This window comes from Eretmochelys imbricata, chromosome 24, assembly GCF_965152235.1.
Source record: "Eretmochelys imbricata isolate rEreImb1 chromosome 24, rEreImb1.hap1, whole genome shotgun sequence".
Taxonomy (NCBI): Eukaryota; Metazoa; Chordata; order Testudines; family Cheloniidae; genus Eretmochelys; species Eretmochelys imbricata.
Window position 1 is genome coordinate 20546872 of NC_135595.1, and position 17274 is coordinate 20564145.

The 17274-nt window shown below is 64.1% G+C and overlaps 1 protein-coding gene across 1 annotated transcript; it reads left to right on the top strand.

The window, feature by feature from the left end:
• The first annotated feature begins 7805 nt into the window (after window positions 1-7805).
• On the top strand, window positions 7806-16957 carry ERF (ETS2 repressor factor). The gene is made up of 4 exons (XM_077841501.1): window positions 7806-7901; window positions 13663-13897; window positions 14158-14273; window positions 14672-16957. The coding sequence occupies exons 1-4, from the start codon at window positions 7880-7882 to the stop codon at window positions 15808-15810; spliced, it is 1512 nt and encodes a 503-aa protein (XP_077697627.1). The 5' UTR covers window positions 7806-7879; the 3' UTR covers window positions 15811-16957.
• Window positions 16958-17274: the final 317 nt, after the last annotated feature.

Below are 17274 nucleotides of genomic sequence, written 5' to 3' on the forward strand. Positions count from 1 at the left end.
ACGTACATACCCCGCGCGCACCGATGCATGCAACGCAGCTCCTTTCCCCAACGCCTGTGTGCGCCGCGCAACCGCCCTGCGCACGCTGGTGCACGCAATGCAACCCTTGCGCGTGCACCGAGGCATACACTGCCACCCCCACCCACCCACCCACCGGTCCGTGTATTGCATGTTCCGACATGCCTGCAAAGGGGTTGCATGGCATGCACTGGCGTGTGCAGGGTTGCTTTTTGTCGGTGCAACCCTGCACGTGCACCCGTGCATGCTATGCAACCCACACGCTGGTCCATGCATTGCATGCAAGGGTGTGTGGGGGGGGTTGCATTTTAATACAACCTCTGCACACATGTGCTGCGTGCAATGCAAACCCTCCCACGCACAGACTGATGCATGCTATGCAATGCCCCCTCCCCGCGCAGGCGTGGGTGCACACAATGCAACCCCCTGTACACACTGTTGCATGGAATGCAACACCATCGCCCTGTACAGACACAGATGCATGTAATTCACTTCCTGTGCACAGACACTGGTGCAGGCAATGCAATCCCCCAACCCTCCCCCTGCACAGACACCAGTGCATAGACTGCAGAGGATCGCCCACACAGACTGGCGCATGCAATGCAATGCAATCCCCCTCTCACTGCATGCACAGACATCGGCACATGCGATGCTGCTCTACCCTCCCCCGCTCCACAGAAATGGTTCATGGACTACAACTCCTGTCATCGATCCATGCCATGTAACCTTCGCGCACAGGTAGAACTGTCCATCCCTTCGTTCAAACACTGCAACCCCCTCTGTACAGAAACACGGATGCATGGAATGCAACCTCCGACACAGATACAGATGCCTGCATCATATCCCCTGCGCGGGCACAGAGCATGGAATGCAACTGCCCCCACCCCTGTATATACATGCAACACAACTTCGACCACCAGCACAGGTAACGAAAGTCTCCTACATCCAGACACCAGTGCACAAAATGCAACTCCACGTATGCAGAGAAACCGGTGCATGGAATACAACTCCCTCCTGCCCCAGTGCAAAGAAACTCCCCATCCACACACAGAGAAACTGTGATATGTCATGTGTGCACACACGCACATGCAGACTGAACGCAATGCAAACGGCAGCAGTGCATGCAATCAGCCGCCCCCTCACAGAGACACTGGTGCATGCAGTGCAGCCCCCCACCGTGCAGGAAATGCAATGCTCCCTACCAGTGGTGGGCAACCTGCGGCTAATCCGATTGCGGGCCACAAGACATTTTGCTGACGTTGACTGCAGGTTGCTCGCCGCTGCTCCATACACACGCAGATACCAACGAACGTGAGGCCACTCTCCACCCCAGGGCGAAGACAACTCCACATCCATAGGGCCATGGTTGGTTGCACTGTAACTCACTTCCCCATGTGCACAATGCAACTTACTCCCCTCACACCCTGCCTCCACCCACATGCACATGCCCCCCTTAGTGCAGGGGTTCTCAAACTGGGGGTCGAGACCCCTCAGGGGGTCGAGAGGTTATCACACGGGGGGTCATGAGCTGTCAGCCTCCACCCCACCCCAAACCCCACTTTGCCTCCAACATTTATAATGGTGTTATATATATAAAAAAGTGTTTTTAATTTTTTGGGGGGTGGGGGTGTCACACTCAGAGGCTTGCTGGGTGGAAGTGGTCACCAGGACAGAAGTTTGAGAACCGCTGCGTTAGTGGAAGCAATGCAATGCACATTCTGCCCCGTGGGGTGGCTACCATGGGGGTCTGGGCTCCACGACTGTGCTGGCCCTTTAAGAACCCGGATGGTAAATTGTCATTGGGGCTAGTGCATTCCAAGGGGAGGGGTCCCATGCCCCACCCCAACTAGAGCTGCCAACTTTCTAATTGCACAAAACCAAACACCATTGCCCCACCCCAGCCCCTTCTCTGTGGCCCCATCCCCACTCACTCCAGCCCTTCTCCCTTCATTGCTCGCTCTCTCTGCCATAACTCACTCTCACTAGGCTGGGGTGTGGGAGGGAGTGAGGGCTCTAACTGGGGCTGTGGGCTCTTGGGTGGGGCCAGAAATTAGGGGTTCAGGGTGTGGGAGGGGGCTGCGGGTTGAGGCAGGGGATGGGGTGCAGACGGGGGTGAGGGCTCCTGCTGGGGGTGTGGGCTCTGGGGTGGGCCTGGGGATGAGGGATTTCAGGTGCAGGAGGGGGCTCCAGGCTGGGAGGTGGGGCCGAGGGGGGCTCAGGACTGGGGCAGGAGTTTGGGGTGCAAGGGGGGGTGCAGGCTCTGGGAGGGAGTTAGGGTGCAGGAGGGGGTTCCGACCGGGGACAGGCTCCAGCCGGGCAGCGCTTACCTCAGGAGGTTCCCGGTCGGCAGCTCAGTGGGGCTAAGCCAGGCTCTGCGCTGTTCCCGGAAGCGGCCCCCAGGCGGAGGCACGGCCAGGCGGCTCTGCACAGTGTGTACTGCCCATGCCTGCAGGTGCCGCCCCCCCATTTCCCACTGGCTGCTGTTCCCGGCCAATGGGATTGCAGAGCTGGCACGGGGGGGGCGGGGGCAGGACACAGAGCTTCCCTGTGCCTAGGAGCCAGACATGGCGGCCACACGGAGCCAGGGAGCCTGGCTTAGCCCCACTGCGCTGCCGACCAGATGTTTAACAGCCCAGTCCGCGGTGCTGACCAGAGCCGCCAGGGTCCCTTTTCGACCAGGTGCCTGGCATCCCTAACCCCAATCTTTCTGGGTTTCTCTTTCCCCTCCTCAACTGTATTCCTGCTCCCACCTGCCCCTCCACTTCCTTCAGTCCCCCCAGCCACCCTTCCAGCACTGCCCCAGACTTCTCCTCTCTCTGCAGACCAAGACGTGGACCCAGTGCTGCGAGCTTCCCTTCAGCAGTGCCCCCAGCCAGGGTCACCCCCAGTGCTGCAAGCTTCCCCTCAGCAGTGCCCCCAGCCAGGAACACTGGCACTGTGAACTTCCCTGCAGCAGTGCCCCAGCTGGGAACCCTGATGCTCGAGCTTCTCCCCAACAGTGCCCCAGCTAGTGACCAAGTTTCTGCTTATGCGAGCCTGGCTGTAGGTCTATGAGTGTGTATGTGCAAATGCACAAGAGGATACCTGTGTGCATGTCTGCTTGTTCAAATGAGAGGATGAAAGAATGACTCTGCCTGATTGTGTCAGTGAATGTGCAACATGACCACATGTGGCACCTGCTTGGGCAAGCAAGTGTGCAAGAGGACACTGGTGCATGCCCCTGCTTGTGCGAGAGGGCACTAGTGCACATGTGTGCAAGAGCACGCTGGTGCACATCCAGATGCCAGGAAAGCCTTGTGCCCCTGTGAGCCCCTGCAGGCATGTGCCTCTCCCCTGTGCGTGAGAAGGCTGGTGCGAGCCCGTGCGAGGACTCTGTCTTGCCCACAGCCTGGCAGCCAGGGCAGGGCAGGGCAGGGCTGGGCCGGGGCTCTGCCAGCTGGCTGCCACCCAGGGCTGGGGACGGGCCCAGATTTCACAGCAGCTGTTTTTAGCCCCTGCTAATTCAGCGGCAGGAACAAACTTTTCCTTTTGCCTCCCGTGGCTATTTCTGCCGCCGGCACCCACCCTGCAGCACCAGCCGCATCCTCCCCACCTCCTGTGCCCCCGCCCCACCCTCCCCATTCCCACGCTGTCCTTCCCTCCTTCCTAGGAACCCCCCACTGCACTCGCCCAAGCGGTGCTCCTCACCGTGGGGTGGGGGGCATTGGAAAGCGATAACACCCCCCCCGCTGCCCTCTCACACCTGCCACATTCATCCTCTTCCTCGCTCGCTTGCTCTGTAAGTGACCTGGAGCTTTGCCTACTATTGGGTATTTGGCGGGATTGAGAGCCAGGACTCCTGGGTTCTCTTATGGCTCTGGGAAGGGAGTGGGGGCTGGTGGGCTAGAGCAGGGGGCTGGGAGCCAGGACTCCTGGGTTCTCTCCTCTGCTCTGGGGAAGGAGTAGGGGCTAGTGGCTGGGGGGCTGGGAGCCAGGACTCCTCGGTTCTTTGATACTGACTCAGTGCCTGAGATACGGCAAGTCCTTTTGCCAGTCCATGCCTCAGTTTCTCACCTAGAAAATGGGGGTGAGATGCTGTCTTTCCTGGGCTAGGAAATGCTCCTGCCGCCGGAGGGGGAGGGCAGCAATAATTAGCAATGATGATTCTTATTAAATCACATGCTGTCGAATCTTAGAATGAAAAAGGAACCCGGGGCCACGAGTTTCCCTGGGGCAGTGCCCAGGCGGGGACCCGGGGCCGCGAGCTTCCCTGGGGCAGTGCCCAGGCGGGGACCCGGGGCCGCGAGCTTCCCTGGGGCAGTGCCCAGGCGGGGACCCGGGGCCGCGAGCTTCCCTGGGGCAGTGCCCAGGCGGGGACCCGGGGCCGCGAGCTTCCCTGGGGCAGTGCCCTGACAAGCACCATTCCTTCCAGTGCAGTTTGGGGGTGCGGGGGAGAAGGGCTGTTTTTGCTAGGTACCTGGGCTCTGATTTGCCAGCTCCCCAAGCAGGTCGGGGGTTGGCTGGGGGGGGGGTGTTTGGGGCACAGGGGGAGGGGCAGGGGCACTGCGCCTAATGCATCCGCCCGGCCACAGGCTTCCCAGCCGATAATTATAGCGAGAATAACGCTGCATTATTTATAAGAGAGTTATTTATACCCGGGGCCCAGAACCAGCGGCACCAGCCCTGGCCCGCTGCTCCCCGCCCCCTCCCCCCGCTAGGCACAAGGGCAGTGCCGGGTGGAGTTGTCCACCCAGTAGGGGGCGCTTCCCCCAGGGCTGGTGGACATAGGGCAACACAGGGGGACCCCAGGGGAGCTCCCGGCTACTCCAGCCCCAGCCTCCCGCAGCAGGGGGCATTGTGGGGGGACGGGGCAGGAGCCCTGGCTCCAGGGGGCTGGGTCAGCCGTCCTGAGGTGGGGCCCAGGGAGGGGAGTTTTCACAGGTGGTATTTCTTTAGGGCACCAGCGGAGGGGTTTTCTGGGCGGGTTGCCCTGGGTCTCTTGTGCATTGTAACCACCCCCAACTTCTGTCCCACCAGCTCCCTCCCCCCCAGCCTGTGGCATGCACTGCAGGTGCCCCTCCCTGGAGCACAGACAGGATGGATCCACCTGGAGAGGGCAAGGTAAGGGTGGGTTGGGGTACACCCACGTGTGCAAAGGAGGGGGCACTCCCAGGCCATCACACCCCATTGCACACACAGATTCCATGGCTGGCCCCACACCTTCTCTCCCTTTGCACACCCACTCATCCCCCCTCCTCCTCCTCCCTCATGCACACTCATCATCCTTTGCACACCCACTCACATGGCCCCTGGCATACACACTCAGCCCCTTTGCATGCGCACCTGCCCCCTTTACACACCCATGGATTCCCCCTAGGATGCACACTCATCTCCTGTGCACAGCCACTAACACAGCCCCTTGCACACACACATCCCCTTTGGATACATACTCACTCCCTTGCACACTCACACAGATTCCCCCCCTCACACACCTGCTCACACCTCCTCTCCTTTTGCACGCTCCTCTGTAGCTTGCACATGCATGCAGAAATTCTCCACGGCAGCTGCCTCAGGCCTTGGTAACAACCCAACTAATAGTGATCTTGTCTCTGTCTCAGAGCAGGTGTCCTCCCCCAGCACCTGATTTAGGAACCAGAATCCCTCCCTCCCCGCCAGTAATTTGGGCCTTACTTGGGGGGGGGGGGGAGAAGATGAGGACGGTGAGATTCCCCTGGCCTCTGACCCTGGCAGCGGGGTCGGGGCTCCCCCCGCCCCTGTGCGAGGGGGGGAACGTTTCCTGCTCTGTGAGTGTTAAGCGGTTGCATCAGACACGCACACACACACACACACACACGTGCACACACCAAACAAAAGCCACTTGTGTCTAAATGAGGCAATCGAAAACAAACACCTTTATAATTACCCCCACCGGGCCCCACGTGAGGGGGGAGGGGCCCGGGGAGACCCACACGCACACACACACACGGACGGACACGCGCCACACACACAACCCAGACACGCGGGACAGACACGGACAGACACAGGGAAACATGACACTGACACGACACACACACGGATGGACACATGGATACACGTCACAAACACACCCAGCCTTGCACACTCACACCCTTTACCTGCACACTCAAATACACCTTGCATGCCCCACACCCACTGCACAGTGAAACACACCTTGCACCCCCAAATGCACCTTGCATGCCCACACCCCCTGCATACTCCAACACACCTTGGACTCCCTGCACACCCCACACACCTGGCACTGCACCCCCCCACTGCACACACGCTCCCAGACACCCGCAGGCAGGCGAACCCTTCACACACACACTCCGCACACCTAACACACAACTTGCACCTGCCCCCCCCAGCCCACATCGAGTTTGCCAGGTCTCAGCCCTGTCCCCAGTAGGGACCAGCCCCAACACACGCACTGGCCCCTTTGCCAAGCCCACCCTCACCCCAGGTCTGGGGTGGTCTCATGGCAAGGGGACCCTGGTGGGGGGGTCTCCCTGTCCTGGCTAGAGGATGACCAGACCCCCCTGCCCCCAGCAATGGATTGACCCACGTATCCTGTCTGTCTGGGAGTCCCCCCCATGTCCAGACCTAGCAAACCCCTGCCCCATGTTCCTCTGGCTCCCTCCCCAGCCCTGCTGATGCCCCTCACTCCCGACCCACAGCCCCTGCTAGCCCAGCCCTGGGCTCCCCCCAGCTCTGCCAGTGCCCCTCACTCCTGACCCACAGCCCCTGCTAGCTCAGCCCCCAAACCAACCCGCAGCCCCTGCTTGCCCAGCCCTGCCTCCCCCAACTCTGCCGGTGCCCCTCACTCCGACCCGCAGCCCCTGCCAGCCCAGCCCTGGGCTCCCCCAAACACACCCTTTGTGCTGAGCATCCTCTCCCAGAGCGCCCCAGAATCCCCATCCTGCCCCCCACAGTCCCAATCCCCCAAGTTCCCCATCCCAGACACACCCTTTCTCCCACATCTCCCCAGCCTGAGCCCCCCCTGTTCCACCCCCTAGCCCCCTCCTGATCCTCCAGATACTCTCCCTCCTGTTCCCCAGACCCACCCTACCCCACCCCCCAGTCACTCACCCCTCCCCACCCCAGTCCTGCCCCCATATTCCATTCCCATCTGCCCTGCTCTCAGACACCCCCTGATACCCCCTCCCCATCTACCCCCGACCGATACATCATCTACCTCCAATACCACCCCATGTATCCCCGACACCCTGACCGATACCCCCCATCTACCCCCGACACCCCTGACTGATACCCCACCTACCTCTGCATCTACCCCGGATACCTCCTCCCCATCTACCCCTGACTGATACCCCATCTATCCCTGACACCCCTGACCAATACCCCCATCTACCCCCGACACCCCTGACTGATACCCACCTACCTCTGCATCTACCCCCGACCGATACACCATCTACCTCCAATACCCCCCATCTACCCCCGACACCCCTGACCGATACCCCCCCATCTACCCCCGACACCCCTGACCGATACCCCACCTACCTCTGCATCTACCCCGGATACCTCCTCGCCATCTAGCCCCGCCTGATACCCCACCTACCCCCGCATCTACTCTGGATGCCTGCGTCTGTCCCCGGATACCCCAACCCCATCGGGCCCCATTCCCGCCCCACTCTCTGTGCGGCCCTTTTAAGCCGCCCCTCCCCTCCGGCGTCTGTGGGCGGAGCCGGCCGAGGGGGCGGCTCAAGTGTCCATGGCGACGCGGCGGTGACGTCCTTGCAGGGGGCGTGGGCGTCCCGGCTCCATATGAGGCCGGGAAGGGGCGGAGGGGGGGAGCCGGGGGGGGGGAAGAGACCGAGTCCGACCCGGCGGCGGCTGCAGCGCAGGAGCCATGAAGACCCCTGCGGACGCAGGTGGGGACCGCGGGGGGCTGGACCACGTGGGGCATGGGAAGTTAGGGGGTGCCCCAGGGTTTTGGGGGGCTGGACGAAGTGGGGGCGGGGGGTTCGCCCAGGGTTTTGGGGGGCTGGGGTTCCAGCTTGGGGGGGCTGGAGGGATTTGGAGGTGGGGGTGTCCCCCCCAAGGTTTCGGGGGGGCATCTTGGGAGCAAGTGATGTGGGGGAGCCTGGGGGGCAGGGAGAGGAGGAAGTGGGGGGCTGGGAGCAGTGGGGGGCGGGGGAGGCAGAAGTACCGAGGAGGGGGACACAAGTGGCGGCGGTGGGGGGGAGGAGCTGGGGGGGTGAGGCCTGGGGGGGCTGCAGGACTCGCCCTTGGCGCTTGTGATGGAGGTGGCTGGGGCGGGGGGTTGGAAAGTTCGTGGGTCCTGCTCCGGGGGGGTCGGGTGGGTCCCTCCCCCACCCCACGGCTTGGGGGGGGTCCCGGGGCAGGCTGCGGTGGAGTTTGGCGCAGTGGGACCTGTTGCATTTCCCGGCCCCAGCTGCTGCCGGGGCCGCGGCGTGGGGGGCCCCGCGCGTGGGGGGAGGGGAGCTTGGGGGGGCTCCGGGGTGACTCCGCCTCTCGGCTTCTGGGGGAGGGGGCGCATTATTTTGCGCGGGGGGCTGCACCCCCGGATACCACCCGGGCTAGTAACACCCCCCCCCCGCTGTCGGCCCATGCGGGGGGGGGGTCTCTGCCCCCCCGGGTCCCGGGGAGAGAAAAGTTGCAAAGTTCCGAACTGGAAACTCAACGTTCGAAAAGGAACTTTTTGTTTCCGACAAACAACGCGGCGTTAAGGTGGCGCCCGGCGGGGGAGGGGGCGAATCTCTGCCCCCACTTTAATGTTTGTGTTGGGGGGGGTGGCGGCAGGGTGTGTTTTCCCTCCAGGAAGACGGAGCCGGTTGGAATTCTGTCCCCCCCACACACACACTTTTTTTCCCCTCCTTTGAGAGGACGATACCACCTTAAATCCAGCGCCGATCTTGGTCTTCCCCGGTGTGCGTGTGGGGGGGTTAATCGGCAGCCTTTTACTCTGGACTTTTACCCCCCCAGCACAGCGAAAGGGGAGGGGGTCGTAGCTATCGCTGACCCAGATCCCCTCCCCAACTACAAACAGAGGCTATACCACCTTAAATACAGTTGGGGGGGGGTGTAGCCTTAGCTCCGGACTTTACCCGGGTGGGGGGGCTCGATTGTGCTGTGGCTGAGCTGGATGGGGTGGGGGGAAGAAGCCACTTTGCAACCAGCTTTCCGTGGGGCGGGCGGGGGGTCACTGTCCACTCTGTGGCTGGTGGCTGGACTTTGGCCGGGGACTGGGGGCGGGAGGGGGGAAGCTGAATTGGGGGGGGGGCGGGTTGGTTGAGCGGCTTCATTGCTTGAAAATGCCCCGTCCCCTTGCCTGTGCGGGACGGGGGGGGGAACTCCCTCTGCAAAGACCTGCCCCCCCTTCCCCTCCCCCCTGGCTGGTTTTGTGCCGGGCTCCCCCTCCCCCCCCTGGCGCCACCCACCCCAGCCCATTGTCTCCAGGAATCTGGGTGTTTTTTTGAAGTGCTGCTCGCTTCTGTTCAGACTTGTCTCGCCCCCCCGCCCGCCCGCCCCATAAGTGCGGCGGGAGAACTTTTTCCTGTCTTCGACTCTGGGAAAGTTCCGGACAGGCCGACCGAGACCCCCCCCCCCGCCCCGAAATCAGAGCCCGCGGATTTACCCCCCTCCCGCTCTCTGCTGGCCGATGGCCCCCTTAGCCTCCCACCCCCTTTGTACTGGCCCCCCGGTTTTGAGGCTCTCTGAGGGCGGGCGGGGGCGCTCAGCTCTGCCCCCGGCTGTACCAGCCCCCCCCCCCCCCAGCGCGCAGACACCCTGCTATGATGTGGTCCCCCCCCAGCCGGAGGCTGCGGCTTGAGGCTGGAGGAATGGGAGTGATGTAATATTCGGGGGGGGGGGGGGCTGGAATTCGATCCCGGCTCTGTTAGCTGCTGGCTCCAGGGATTAGTCACAGAGGTGGTGCGGTTTGGGGGGGGGGGGCGCTTAAAGAGACAGTGACGCCATTCCCCCCCCCCACACCAAACTTAGGGCTCCCAACTCCAGATCCCACCCACTCCCGCTCGCCAACACCTCAGTTCTGTCCCCCAGGGCCGGGGGTTCTGCAGGCCCTGCTGTGGGGCTGGGCGCGGGGGTCCTGCCCCCCCCCGCCCCCCCACAGCGAGATGGGAAAAGAGGTGAATCGTGTCTCTCCCCCGCCCCTCCCCAAGCCGGTCTGCGCCCCAGACGTGCCCGCACTTAGGGAGCAATGGAAAATGTCCGGGGGGGGGGCTTGGCCGGGAGCTGAGACTTGGAGGGAAGACGGGCAGGGAACAGTCGGTGCATTGTGTGTGGGCAGGGGCTGGGCTCCGCTTCTTCTGGCTGAACCCCGGCGAATTCCAGCCCCCAACTCTCTGGGATCGCCCCAGAGCCAACATCTCCCCCCCCAGCTCAGCCAAGCGGATGTTATGGGGCAGCTGGGTTGCATACGAGGGGGGAACCTTTTGAAGGGTGGGGGGGATGCTCGCAGGAGTTTGCAGCTGGCATGGCCCGGGGGGCGGGTGGCAGCACGGCCTCCCTCCCCCCCATGTCTGGCCTTCCCACCCATTGGCACCAGGCTGCCGGCGGCTCATGCCAGACCCGGGGGCTGCGCCTGCCAGCAGACTGTGGTTTTGTGCCCCCCCCGCCCCCTTCTCCCTGGCGGAGAGCTGGCGGGGGATGGGGACACGGGCGGGAGGTGGGCACCCGCGGGAGAGTGGGCACCAGCTTAGTCACTGGCTCCTGAGCTGGCTCTGCCTTTGTCGGGGGGCCTAGAACTGACACCCCTGGGGGGACAGCAGGGGGCCCCTCAAGGAGTGTGTTTGGGGGGGCTGTGACTTGAGGGGGCCACGAGAGGGGGTTGCTGGGATTGGGGGGCAGGCTGTAGGCTCGGTGAGTGTCCTGAGTGGCTGGTGAGGGGGGGGAGGCTAACTGGGGTGTGGGGGAGCAGGAATGCTCCAGCTCCTGGCTGGGGGTTTGCTGTCTCAACTCTTTCTTACAGAGGTGGGGCTGGGGGCCCCAAACCACCCCCAGGCCTGGATCTAGGAATCGCCACCCTTGATCCTTCATCAGGGCCCCTCTACTTAACTGTTGGCTCTGGCACCTCCCCCCCACCAGCAGCCATTGGAATGGGGGTTCCACCATGGGGGGGGGGGTGTCTCAGTTGCCTCCCCTACGGCAATAAAGGGAGGGTTATTCAGCCCCACAGATATGGGTCTGTGGGTGGTGCCCCCTAAAGTCCCAGTAGGTGTAGGGTGGGGGAAGCCTGGAGTGTCCCCCCAGTGCCCCACTCACGTATCCTTGTGTGGCCCCCCTCACCCGCAGCCCCCCCAGCTCTTGCACCTGGGAAAGGCTTTGTTGGGGGGGCTGCAGAGGGGGGTCACCCCGCGTGTCTGGCAGCGCCAGCCGGGGAACAGTGACCCCATTCACAGGATCTCTGCGGGCGGCTGATGTCAGAGCCCCCCCTTCCCTGGGCTAATTAGCAAGAACAGGCCCCTGTGTGTAAGTGGGGCTGAGTCAGAGGCTGGGGGGGAGGGGCCCGTGGGGGGAGGGGAGCTTCCAGCTATCTGGCTGGGGCCAGTGGGGATTTGGGGGTGGGGGTTTCAGACTCCATGGTCCCTCCTCTTCCTGCCCTCTTTGCCCACTTGATCCTCTGGACCAGTGACCCCACCTGATCTTCCTGGAGAGAAGGTCTTTGCCGGGGAGGGGGGATGTCTCCTTCCAGCTGCTCCTTGCCCCAGATCTGAGGGCCTCACTGGCACTAAGATGCGGCCTCTCTGGGTGGGGTGCAAAGGCTGGTTATACAGGGAGCCCTCGCCTGGCACTGGGATGCAGCCACCTCTGGGGTAGGGCGTAGGGGGCTGGTTGTACATGGCCCTGTGCTGGAAAGTAAAAGGCAATTGTATGGCTGCATCCCAGGTGGGACTCCAGGGAGGTGGGGGAGGGGAGGTGTCCTGATCACCTGGGTTCCTGGCGGGGGGGGGTGGTAGGGAGTGTGGGTGCCAGGGGCCCTCCCCAGCCTGCTCCTTCCCTCGGCCTCCTGGCGGGTTATTTTTAGTGCTTGGCTCGCTCTGTTGCCTGTTGCTTGGAGACTGGAAGCTGGAGGGGGGTGGGCTGGATGCGTTTGCCGAGGCCCCGCGGCACCCAGTGTGGGTTGGTGGGGGGCAGGAGACTGGGGGAGACCCCCTCAGTGCTTTGGGGTGCAGGGCTGGGTGTTACCCTGCATTCCTCCAATCCCAGCCCCTCCCGTTCCTGGTGCCCCCCCCCCAGTTTGGATTGGGGTGCCCTGGCCCCCAAGGGTGGGAGCTGCCTCTGTCTCTGAGCTGTGTGTGTGGGGGGTCTTCTCTGCTCCACCCCTGCCGGAGGGGGGGCTGGGCTGGAGGGGGGGTGAGATCATCGCCCTAATGGCTCTGTCTGCGGCTCTGGCCTCGCGCCCCCCCCCCCACCCCCGCGGCGCCCGGCCTCCATTACAGAGGCTCTGAATTATTGATGGGCTCTGAGCGCCTGGGGTTTGGGAAATGGGAAACCGCCCCCCAGCAGGGGCTGGGATGCTGGTCTGTGCCCCTTGACAAGGACACCCTCCAGCCACTGGGGGGTCAGCTTCCCACCCCCCAGCTGGGCTGCGTGGGAGGGCCTGGCGCTGATGGGGTTAACCGGGTGGGGGGTGCTGGGGAGGTCGAGGGGCTGTGGCTCCCCCTGGTGTTTTTGGGGGGCCAGTGGTTTTCGGGAGTTGCTGCTGGCGCAGCCAGTCTGGCTGGCGAGACGGGCAGGGTGTGGGGGGGTGGCCCCACAGCACGCTGGGAAATGGCCCATGTCTGTGCGGCCTGTTACCTGTTTTGGGGGGGTCGAGGTGCAGAGACCAGACCCCCAGCTGGGGGCTGAGCCTTATGCTAAACTGTGCCCCTGGAGGAGCCGCCTCCTGCCAGGGTGTGGGGGGGGGGGGGAGGCCGTGGGTTGGCGAGGCTCTGGTGGTATAGCTTGGGGGGGAGAGGCAGGGCGTAGCAGAGGGGGCAGGGATAAGGTGGGGGGAGGGGGCTGGACAGAGGCAGCTTGTTTGGGAGGTGCTGACCTCAGCTGTCTGCCCGCGGCACAGACGCCCCAGCCCCTTCTCACAGGGCTGGGGGGGGGGTCAGGCTGCTACTCCCCATATGGGGGGGGGTTGGATTCTGCCCCATGCCAGAGGCAGCCACAACTCAGTCTGGGGCAAGCCTCAGGGGTGCAGGGACTTCTCATGAGCCCTGAAATGGGGGAGCTGCAGGTCGGGAGTGAGGGGCGGGGTAGTCCAGCTGGCCCATGGACCCCGACTGGAAGCGGCTTGGCGGGTGTCCCAGGCTCCTGGCGGCACCCGGTTTCCTGTTCCCTCCCAGGGCAGGGAAGACGCACACACCTTGTGTCTACACCCCGGGACTTGGCATGGGGGGCATTAACCACTTACACCCCGCTCCCCTCCCAGAGCCAGGAGAGAACCCAGGAATCTTGGCTCCCAGAAGCCCCTGCTCTAACCCATCAGGCCCCGCTTCCCTCCCAGAGCTGGGAGAGAACCCAGGAGTCCTGCCTCCCGGGTCCTGTCATTTTGTTTTGAGGGGGGCCAGTTTGGGCATCTCTGGACCCCCATGTGAACCAGACCTTAAAGGGCTGGTGCCCCTCCTGTGCTGGCTAACACCCCGCCCCTTCCCCCCACAGGGTTCGCCTTCCCCGACTGGGCCTACAAGCCCGAGTCCAGCCCCGGCTCGCGGCAGATCCAGCTGTGGCATTTCATCCTGGAGCTGCTGCGCAAGGAGGAGTACCACGACGTGATCGCCTGGCAGGGCGACTACGGCGAGTTCGTGATCAAGGACCCCGACGAGGTGGCGCGGCTGTGGGGCGTCCGCAAGTGCAAGCCTCAGATGAACTACGACAAGCTGAGCCGGGCGCTGAGGTGAGTGGGGGCGCCATGGGGGTGGTGGGGAAACCGAGGCAGGGAAAGAGCACACCATTCGTCGGTGTCAGAGCTGGGGAGAAAACCCAAGAGTCCTGGCTTCCAGCCCGCCACCCCCTCCCAGAAGCAGGTGGAGAACTCAGGAGTCCTGGCTCCCAGGCCCCTCCCCCAAACCACTGGACCTGGGATGGGAGCTATGGCTGGGAGAGGGATCCGGGGGGTCTATGGTGGGGGCTGATGGTCCTGGCTCCCCCCGCCAGGTACTATTACAACAAACGGATCCTGCACAAAACCAAAGGGAAACGATTCACCTACAAGTTCAACTTCAACAAGCTGGTGCTGGTGAATTACCCCTTCATCGACATGGGCATGGCAGGTGAGGGGGCTTGGGTAGATGGGGGAGGAAGGGGGGCCCTTCTGGGAAGGATTGGGCGGAGGGTACCTCTCGGGGCCTGGGGACTTGGTGGAAAATGGGGGAGCAGTGGGGGAGGGTAGGCCGGATGGGGGGACAGTGGGGGATGCTGTGAGGATGGATGGGGGGGAGTGGGGGTGGCAAATAGTAGGTGTGGGGGATGGGAGAGGACTGGCTGGACTGGGGTCACTATGGAGGGGGGAAGGAGCGGGGCCAGGCTGTGTGCGGGATGGGGGCTGATGGTGGGGGGCTGTGCTGAGGTGGTGGCTCATCCTGTGGGGCTTGGCGGGGGGCTGGTGGGCTGGCGCTGGGGGGCCAGGCAGGCGCTGAGGGTCCCCCTCACCCTTCTCCTCCCGTGGCAGGCGGCCCCGTGCCCCAGAGCGCCCCGCCGGTGCCCTCGGGCGGCTCCCACTTCCGCTTCCCGCCCTCCACGCCGTCGGAGGTGCTGTCTCCCGGGGCAGAGGAGCTGCGCTCGCCCGGCGTCTTCTCGGCCGTGGCCCGGCGCCTCGCCCGCGGCTCGGTCAGCGACTGCAGCGATGCCACCTCGGCCACCTCGGAGCTGGAGGAGCCGCTGGGCGAGGAGGGGCGCCGGGGCGGGGGGCCGGGCGAGGGGGGCGGCTTCCGCGGGCCCCCCCTGCCCGCCCACCCCCGGCTGGCCCACGACAGCCTCTTCCGCGCCTACCCCCGGCCCCGCGGGCCCGAGCCCCTCAGCCCCTTCCCGGTGTCCCCCATGGCCGGCCCTGGCGCCCTGCTGCCCCCCCAGCTCTCGCCCGCCCTGCCCCTCACCCCCACCCACATGAGCTACACCCCCTCGCCCACCCTGAGCCCCATGTACCCTGGCGGCTCCCACTTCTCCTTCAACCCCGAGGACATGAAGCGCTACCTGCAAGCACATACCCAGAGCGTCTACAATTACCACCTCAGCCCCCGGGCCTTCCTCCACTACCCCCACATCCTCGTGCCCCAGCCCCAGCGCCCCGAGAAGCCGCCCCCGCCCGAGGAGCCCCCCGCCCCCTTCAAATTCAAACTGCAGCCGCCCCCGCTGGGCCGGCGGAACCGGGACAAGGCGCCGGCGCCCCCCGGCGAAGGGGCCGCCCCGGAGCCCCAGCTGCCCTGCATCAAGGTGGAGCCCATCTCGGAGGGGGAGTCGGAGGAGGAGGAGGTGACGGTGGAGGTGACGGACGTCAGCGAGGAAGATGAGGAGGTGTTCAAGGCTCCGCCCGTCCCCCCCGAGAAGCCTGGGGAGCCCCCGGTACCCCTGGCCCCCCGGCAGGGCGAGGAGAGCGGCCAGTGCATCCCCCTCAAGCTGCGTTTCAAGAGGCGCTGGAGCGAGGACCAGCGGCTGGAGGCGGGCGCGGGGGGGGGCCCCGATGAGGCGGATGACAAGAAGGTGAAGGGGGAGCGGGAGGGTGGGGGCGCCCTGGACGGGGGTGGGCGACGTGTCAGCACCGACCTGCCCCACGCCACGGCCCAGCTCTCACTGGAGAACAAGGACTCGTAGAGGTGGAGCCGGTGCCCCGGGGGGGGTGGGCTGGGGGGCCGACTTCTGCTGCCTTAACTCAGAGATTTTAACCCTTCTCTGGGCCGCCTTCTCTCCAGGACCCTGTATGTTGACATGGAGCAGGGGGCGCTCAGCTGTTTTTACTTCGATATACATATATATATATATTTTTGGGGGGATGATTTTAAATCTGGGGGCAGCTTTCCTTTCAGGGTCTCTGGTTTTTAAAGAGGGGGTGACCCCAGAATTTATATCACGTAGAATTTTGTTTTTATCCTTTTTCCCACCCCCTGAATCCCCTCGTTTATATCCAGTTGCTGCCTTGTGGGTTGGGGGGGGTTGATCTAAATTGGGGGGGATGTTGAGGGATCTCCATGTCCCTCGCCCCTCATTTGCGGGGAACAGGGGCTTTAAAGCACAATAAACTCTCTTTAAGCCCTGTCTGATCAGAAATGGAAACCAGTCCTGCAGCACCCCTGTATTACTGGGGGGTTGCGGGGACACAATGGCCAGACTGGGTCAGACCAAAGGTCCATCTAGCCCAGTGTCCTGGGAAAGAGTGGATGCCATATTGTGCCCCCTGTGGCCTATGGACCTAGCTTCTCCCCTTCCCCCCAGCTTAGATTGGTCTGTATAAGGCTGTATGGCCCCTTCTTTCATTGGGGGGGGGGCAGTCTGGCATTTGGGGGCCCGCAGATTGCGCGGGGGGCTCAAGATGGCTTTAGATAACCAAAAATGAGTGGGGTGGGTGCGGCTGCTGGCCTGAGCCACCCCGGGGGGGCAGGGGCGGGGGGGGAATCTCAAGTGCCTGTTGAAGTACTGTCTGTGTGGGAAAGGGGGGTGGGAGGTGCAGGCACCCCGTGTCCCCCCAGTGGGGGGGGACCTGAACTGACATTTCTCCCCCCTTCCCAAGGCCGTTAGCCTCTCACCAACCCCGCAAGGAGCGGAGCAGCCGTTCCCCTGGGTCCCCGTAGCGAGACGGGGGGCCCCAAGGGGGGGAGAGCTGGGGGGTCGCACGGAGCGGGCTGGGCCCCGGCAGGATAGGAGCTGGGTACCCCCCAGTTCTCCCAGGGGGGCAGGGCTTGAGCCCCTGGGGGCGGGAGGGGCGTGTGGATCCAGACCTGGAAGCAGGGTGGGGGCAGACCCCAGTCTGTGGGGCCCTGGTTAGGGGGGGCTGGGGGGTGACTTATGAAGCCTTATCCCAATTCCTGTGGGGGGGGGGGGGGGCTCGGGTTCCGAATGTATAAAAATAACCAATAAAGGACGTGGGAACTGGCTGGCTGGTGGCTCGGCTCTGTGGGGAAATGGGGGGACGCGGGGGGGGCTGTTGGGGGGACAGGCGCGGGGGGGTCCGCAGACACGGGCTGCCCTGGAGTCGGAGTCCCTGGCTGGGCGGGGGGGGGAGCTCTTGAACCCCTCGTGTCTGGGGCCTGGCCGGGGGGGGGGGGGGCCGCTGGGAAATGT